The sequence below is a fragment of the Montipora capricornis genome, chromosome 7 (genome assembly GCF_036669925.1).
Source record: "Montipora capricornis isolate CH-2021 chromosome 7, ASM3666992v2, whole genome shotgun sequence".
Classification (NCBI taxonomy): domain Eukaryota; kingdom Metazoa; phylum Cnidaria; class Anthozoa; order Scleractinia; family Acroporidae; genus Montipora; species Montipora capricornis.
In genome coordinates, this window is record NC_090889.1 from 42,691,542 (window position 1) to 42,699,041 (window position 7,500).

Here is a 7,500-nt window from a genome sequence, read left to right on the forward strand (position 1 = left end):
CGGCTGCCTCAGTTGCTTATTTAACGATAAAGGAACTCTACACGACTTTAGCAAGTATTTAGTTAAGCCGAAAATGCGGCTTTCACAAATGATTGCTCGATCTCCTGGTAACTCCGCAATACTCCAATACACTTAAAAACAAAATATTCCAAATTTTAAATCACTGAATTAGTGAAACGTATTTGTAATCTCAAATACTCGATAAGGCTTTGAAATAAAATAATGTAGGTGTTAGAATATCTTTTTTATCCGTCTAGAATTAAAAGGAGCATTATTACTGTAAGGAATGATGCTATTTATGTCGACGACTTTGACCTCCTCGGGTCAATAGAGGCATTCAGCCAGAAAAATGAGCCAATCATAGATAAGGGCGGAGTAAGGATAGGTCTAGTTAAGGGATTGCAATTTTCGTGACTGGCGCTCTTAGCTGTTCCTTCACGGACTAAACTTGGATTATCAAGATTTTTCAGGCAAGTGGCATGCTGCTTAACTTCTTTTTTCGAGGGCTTTATTCTCCCTAAACGTTTGGCATGGCTGCACCTCGGGTATTGATTCTTGGCCACTCCTTTATCCGCCGTTTAAAGGACTCTATTGCCTATCATCCCGACCTTAACGCCAATTTTCTCATTGCCGAAGCCTGCGAAATTAAATGGCATTGTGTTGGCGGTAGAACTATTGCAAAGCCACGTGCCTTTGATTTACCAATGTTTGAGTCTTTTCTGCCCCAGATTGTCATTTTACAGCCGGGATCGAACGATCTCGTACATGCTGACCCTTTGTCGATAGCTTCTGCTATTGAGGATTTAGTCACTTTGCTTCATGACCACTTTCAGGTCAAACCTGTTTGCGTTTGCCAAATTGTTTATCGAGAATCAAGCCCTATGTATAACAAACGCGTTCGCGATTTAGTCAAGTACTTGAGGGTCCTGCTAGAGCCACTCCCGTACTCTTTTTATTGGAGACTGTTACGAAAAATAGCATTGCGTGACTAGCGTGACTTTCTAGAAGCTTCGCGAGAGTTCGTAGTTTGTTTATTTTTAGGTTCGTGCGTAAGCGTTTCTAAATCGGTGTGTTTTGTAATCTTTCTATAATTAGATTGATTACTATTTTAGAAAGTTCTAGAAGCTTATTGTCAGAGTATATAAGTAGACGAGTCCAAGCGAAGTTTTTTCTAACTAGTTTTTTACAAGCGAAGAGAGTTGGCGTTAGCCGTGTTTAGTCAAGTGTGACAGAAGCTGTGTTTATTCAACTTGGCGGAGGCCGTGTAAGTTTATTGAGTACGTATTGTTCAGAGTTTTACTTCGTGGAAACTACGTTTATTTTGGAATAAATCTTCTTGTTGTTGTTCCGACAACCCTGCGTTCAGTTTAGTTTGCAAACTACCTTTCCTCAAAACATTCGAACTCGTAACATTGGGGGCCTGTCCGGGAGAGGAATTCATTTGTTTGCCGACTACAGAAACCAGGAAAGGACAATTCAAGAAAGAAGTTACAGCTAAAGTAAGGAGAACTGTACAAGAGAGTATATTGTGTTTTTGCTGTGAAATACTGCTATGGAAATGGAAAAGGTTTTGCAGATGGGGAAAGAATTCGGGTTGGAAGGTGAAAAACGTCTCGAGTTTGTGAGGGAAGAGGAGGAAAAAGAAGAGAAACGCAGAAAACTGGACGAAGAAAGAGAAGAGAAACGCAGACAATTTGAAGAAGAACGAAGAAGGGAACAGGAAGAAAGAGAAGAAAAAAAGAGTCAATTAGAAGAAGAAAGAGAAGAGAGACGTCGAATGCTTGAGGAGGATAAAAGAAAGGAAGAGGAAGAGAAGGAGGAAAGGCGCAGAAGAGAAGACGAAGAGAGAGAAACTAGGCGACAAGAGCGCGAACCAAGAAAATTGGAGATGCAAGCCGAGCTGTTGAAACAAAAAGAGGATATTGATGCGGCAAAAAGAGAACATGAGCTGGAGATTGCAAGTTTAGCTGTGGAGAATGCTGACGGGCGTCCTGAAGTGAGAGAGGATAGGGCCAAGACACCCAAGCTTCCCTCATTTGTCGATGGCAAGGACGACTTGGATGCTTATTTACAAAGATTTGAAAGATTTGCAGAGACAGCTAAATGGGAGTTGACAGGATGGGCCTCGAAACTTAGTGCTCTTTTGTCTGGACGTGCGCTAGATTTTATTTGCGGTTATCCGAGGAAGCAGCCCAAGATTATGACCGAGTAAAGCTAGCATTGATGAAGAGATATGACCTTACGGAGGATGGATATCGACGTAAATTTAGAGCATCAAATCCGGAAGTTCATGAGAGCCCAAAACAGTTTATAGTGCGACTGGAGAGATACTTGTTGCGGTGGTTGGAACTGTCGCACAATGAACGTTCTTTTGAAGGCCTAAAAGATCTAATCGTAGAAGAACAGTTTATTGACTCTTGTCCAAAAGAGTTAGCTATTCACCTTCGTGAAAGAGCCCCGGAAACACTTGACCAGATAGCGAAAATCGCCGATCAATACTTGGAAGCTCATGGAAAGCACTTGTTGAGCTCTGCGACCAAGAAGCCGGTAGTACAGTCCAAGGCGGAAGAAACAAAGAACGTACAGAGTGATACAACAGCCCTTCAGTGTTACAAGTGTAATGCCCGCGGACACAAAGCAATTAATTGCCCAGCTCTAGCAAGAAAGTGTTTTCTATGTGGCAAGCAAGGTCATGAAGCGAGGAACTGTCGATCAGGTGGACGGAAGTCAGAAGGTGAAGGTAAAGATGGTAACCCTGTGCAACGTGGTCAAGTTAGTGCTGGCTGTTTGGTTAAGTCCCTAGATCTTAACGCTACCCCAGAGGAAGTTAAGTCGTGTATTCAAAATGATCAGCTCCTGTTAGCCTGTGGCAAGAAAGTTCCGTTGCTAAGTAATGCCTGTGTTGAACCCTTAAGTGGAGTAAGAAGTAAGATGCCTGTTGTAAAAGACAGAGTTGGAGAGAAGACTGTTGACGTTTTAAGAGATACCGGTTGCAGTGGAGTTGTAGTCAAGAAGGACCTTGTCGGCGAGGATCAGTTCACCGGAGATTTTAACGTCATGTTGCTTATTGACAACACAGCGAGGAAGGTTCCTATAGCGAGAGTTTATGTTGATACGCCTTATCTTAAGGGTCATGTAGAAGCGCAGTGCCTTTCATATCCTATCTACGACCTAATTATTGGTAATGTACGTGATGCAAGGGATGCACAGAATCCAGACCCCAGTTGGCAAGAGGCTTGTGCAGTAACTACCCGAAGTCAAGCTAAGAAAAAGGATGAACGCACGACCTTAAAGGTGCCTAGTACCCGTGAAAACCCTATTGTGGATAGAGAGAAGCTCAAGCAGATGCAGCGTGAAGATGAGAGTCTGCGTAAGTACTGGGATCGAGATGGTGTGTTAGTGAAGGGTCAGGCGGAGATTTCCTTCGAAGAAAAATCTGGAGTACTGTACCGCTTATACAAGCATCCTTACGTGAATGGTGGTAAACTGCTAAAACAAGTTATGGTACCTGAGAGGTTGAGACGCCCCATAATGGAAGTAGCTCACAGATCAATAATGGGCGGTCACATGGGCATCAAGAAAACGGCAGACAAGATCCAGAGTGCATTTTATTGGCCTGGTATTCAAGGTGACGTAACTCGATTTTGCAAGTCCCGTGACGTGTGTCAGAAAACCGTAATTAAAGGATCGGTACCGAAGGTACCGTTAGAGAAGATGGCACTGATTGGTAAACCCTTTAAGAGAGCAGCAATAGATCTTGTTGGTCCTATCAGTCCCCCGAGTGAAGAAGGACACAGATATATATTAACGCTGGTAGATATTTCGACTCGCTACCCTGAGGCTGTGCCACTAAAGAACATTGACACAGAGACTGTAGCAGAGGCATTGGTAGATATCTTCAGCCGTCTAGGAGTACCCGAAGAAATCTTGAGTGATCTGGGTACGCAGTTTGTTTCTGACTGTATGAAAGAAGTCACCGGATTATTAAGCATTAAACAGTTTACAACAACACCCTATCACCCCATGTGTAATGGCTTGACGGAGAAGTTCAACGGAACGATGAAGTCTATGCTGAAGAGACTTTGTAGTGAGCAGCCAAGACAGTGGCATCGCTACATAAACCCGCTGTTGTTTGCTTATCGTGAAGTTCCCCAAGAGTCCACTGGTTTTTCACCGTTTGAGCTGTTATATGGAAGAGCTGTCAGAGGACCAATGGCTATACTCAAACAGCTGTGGACGAAAGAAGTTGACGAGCCTGAGGTAAAGAACAGTTACCAGTACGTTTTTGAATTACGAGAGAAGTTAGAAGATACCCTTAAACTAGCCCATAGTGAACTGGAGAAAGCACAGCAGAAAGGAAAGCACTATTACGACCGCAAGTCTAAAGTTAGGAAGTTCCAGTCAGGTGAGAAAGTGCTTATACTGCTACCTACCGACCATAACAAGCTACTTATGCAGTGGAAGGGTCCCTTTGAAGTTAGTTCTGTGGTAGGTCTCAATGACTACAAAGTGAAAGTAAAAGGCAAGGAGAAAGTTTAGCACGCTAACCTTTTTAAAAAGTACTTTGAGCGAGAGGAGACTACAGCCGAAGGAGCAGTAGCAGGTGGGGTAGGCGCTTCGTGTGTAGGCGATGCTGTCGACTGTGCAGCTAAAGCTGATGAAGCAGAGGAAGAAAACGTTGATTTTTTAGAGCTTGGTGGATATGTAGCCAAGGAATCAATCGACGATGTTGAAACCGGACCAAATCTGACGGATGAGCAACGGAATGAATTTATGGATCTGGCTAAGCAGTTCACGGATTTGTTTATTGAAGCACCAGGTGCTACAGATCTCGTTCAGCATCATATTAAACTCATTTCAGACGAGCCGGTTTGATCAAGACCTTACCCTCTACCTTACAGCATCAGAGAATCACTGAGAAGAGATATTGACGACATGATCAAAATGGGAGTTATTAGAGAGTCCAGTTCTCCGTATGCATCACCTGTGATAGTAGTGAAGAAAAAAGACAACACAAATCGCGTGTGAGTTGATTATCGGAAATTAAATAAATTAACTGTATTTGATCCCGAGCCTATGCCAACTGCTGAACATTTGTTTCAGAAGCTTAGTGGAGACAAGTTCTACTCAAAAATTGACCTTAGCAAGGGATATTGGCAGATAACAATACCAGAGGAGGACATACAGAAAACGGCGTTCGTAACACCTGACGGGTCGTACGATTTCCTGAAGATGCCGTTTGGAAAGATCAACTCGGCAGCAACACTGAAGCGTGCAATGAAGAAGTTGCTAAAAGATGTAGCCAATGTTGATTTCTACTGGGACGATATATTGGTTCACACCCGTACGTGGGAAGAACATATTAGAGCCCTAAGAGAGCTATTTTCGCGTCTTGTACAAGCGGGGTTCACTATTAGACCTACTAAGGGTCTATTCGGTGTAAACAGTGTGGATTTCCTAGGTCATCGTCTGGAGCAAGCAATGATTGGTCTACATCAGGATAACGTGGAGAAAATTAAAGATGCTCCAAGGCCAAGCACAAAGAAACAGGTGCGATCATTTATGGGTCTAGCAGGATACTATAGAGATTTCATCCCCAACTTTGCAGTGATCGCAGTGCCCTTATCTGATCTCACACGGAAAGGCCAACCTAATAAAGTTGAGTGGGGTGAAGCACAAGAGAAAGCCTACCGAACGATCAAGTCTTACCTAACGAGTGAGCCTATTCTACGACTTCCCAATCCAGCTAAAACTTATTTCTTAAGGACGGACGCCTCCAACAATGGAATCGGTGCAGTATTAATGCATGAACATGATGAGAAGTTGTTTCCCGTTTGCTACGCAAGCAAGAAATTGACAGGTGCAGAAACGAACTACTCCATAATTGAGAAGGAATGCCTAGCGATTGTATGGAGTATCAAGAGATTTCATCTTTATTTGTACGGAGTTTCTTTTGTTCTTCAGACGGACCACGAATCCTTAAAGTATATGAACAGTGCTAAGTTTGCCAACGGACGTCTTATGCGTTGGGCTATGTTTTTGCAAAGTTATTCATTCACAGTTGAAGCCATTAAGGGCTTAGAGAACGTTGGAGCAGATTACTTGAGTCGTGCTGAGGAATGACATTGAACTGCCCCTTATTTAGCAATTTTTCTTGTTTAGGATAATTTTAGGAAATTTCTTCTAGAAGGGGGTTATGTTACGAAAAATAGCATTGCGTGACTAGCGTGACTTTCTAGAAGCTTCGCGAGAGTTCGTAGTTTGTTTATTTTTAGGTTCGTGCGTAAGCGTTTCTAAATCGGTGTGTTTTTGTAATCTTTCTATAATTAAATTGATTACTATTTTAGAAAGTTCTAGAAGCTTATTGTCAGAGTATATAAGTAGACGAGTCCAAGCGAAGTTTTTTCTAACTAGTTTTTTGCAAGCGAAGAGAGTTGGCGTTAGCTGTGTTTAGTCAAGTGTGACAGAAGCTGTGTTTATTTAAGTTGGCGGAAGCCGTGTAAGTTTATTGAGTACGTATTGTTCAGAGTTTTACTTCGTGGAAACTACGTTCATTTTGGAATAAATCTTCTTGTTGTTGTTCCGACAACCCTGCGTTCAGTTTAGTTTGCAAACTACCTTTCCTCAAAACATTCGAACTCGTAACAGAGGCACAGGGGTTTTTGGAATACCTAGGTTAGCCTTTATTCCAGCGATGGCGTTCATTTAAACTCGCGCGGCCGTTATCGATTTTTTAGGAGCCTCAGAGGGGCCGTTTTAAGATGCCTACATTCCCTGCACCATGAGAGCATTTAACCAATCGCAATCTCTCATCATTAAAAAGACTTGCTATTTATTTGCTATTTGTTCGCCAGTTCCTTGCGGTTCATGTTCACCAAGCCGATGAATATATCATTTTAAATGAATCAGCCTTCAGTTGGAATTACACGTTGCTGACTTTTTGGCTGCAACATTCCACCCTGTTCACAACTTCTTATATCATGTGCGGATGCCTGATGGCACAGTGTGCCCGATAATATTTCTTATACCGGCTTTGGTTGTTTTTCATTGTGAGCTAATTACAAAAGCCATACGGGTTTACAATCCTTTCGACCACCTAGTAGGTTAGGTGTGTCCAATGCACTCGGCTGCTGTTTTTTCTCACACCGCTATGGAACTCGGCTTTTTGTTACGTTTTTGCGCTAGCACACACGCTCTCGCTGTTGTCATTTTTTAATCAGGTCATTTTACAATAAGCCTCTCTGAGGGATTTCCTGCTCCGATTCATTTTTCCGGTAGCCCAGCTTATAGGTTTAACCAGATGCGGGCCATCTGTTGATTCTTAATTTACTTCTAATCAGTGTTGGTAACACTTGCACTCACGCTTCCTTATTAATTAGCTTAGTTTATCTTTCCGGTAGCTTTTTTCACTATCAGCTATCCCTCCCAAGAAACGCACGTTGGGTACAAATTCTCGTCGCTCAAAGCGGTTACGTCCTTCTGAGCTCCCTGAAGTGGCTC

The 7,500-nt window shown here is 42.7% G+C and overlaps 1 protein-coding gene across 1 annotated transcript; it reads left to right on the plus strand.

Moving 5' to 3' along the window:
* Positions 1-2,223: 2,223 nt before the first annotated feature.
* Positions 2,224-4,875, plus strand: LOC138056013 (uncharacterized). Its single transcript, XM_068901865.1, has 2 exons — positions 2,224-4,488; positions 4,561-4,875. The coding sequence occupies exons 1-2, from the start codon at positions 2,224-2,226 to the stop codon at positions 4,873-4,875; spliced, it is 2,580 nt and encodes an 859-aa protein (XP_068757966.1).
* The last annotated feature ends 2,625 nt before the right edge of the window (positions 4,876-7,500 follow it).

Excerpts from the sequence above, each read along its gene's own strand:
- LOC138056013 (XM_068901865.1), top strand. The coding sequence starts at position 2,224 with ATGAAGAGATATGACCTTACGGAGGATGGATATCGACGTAAATTTAGA. Across the intron at positions 4,489-4,560 it reads CCTTTGAAGTTAGTTCTGTG|TACTTTGAGCGAGAGGAGAC; the intron begins GTAGGTCTCAAT and ends CTTTTTAAAAAG.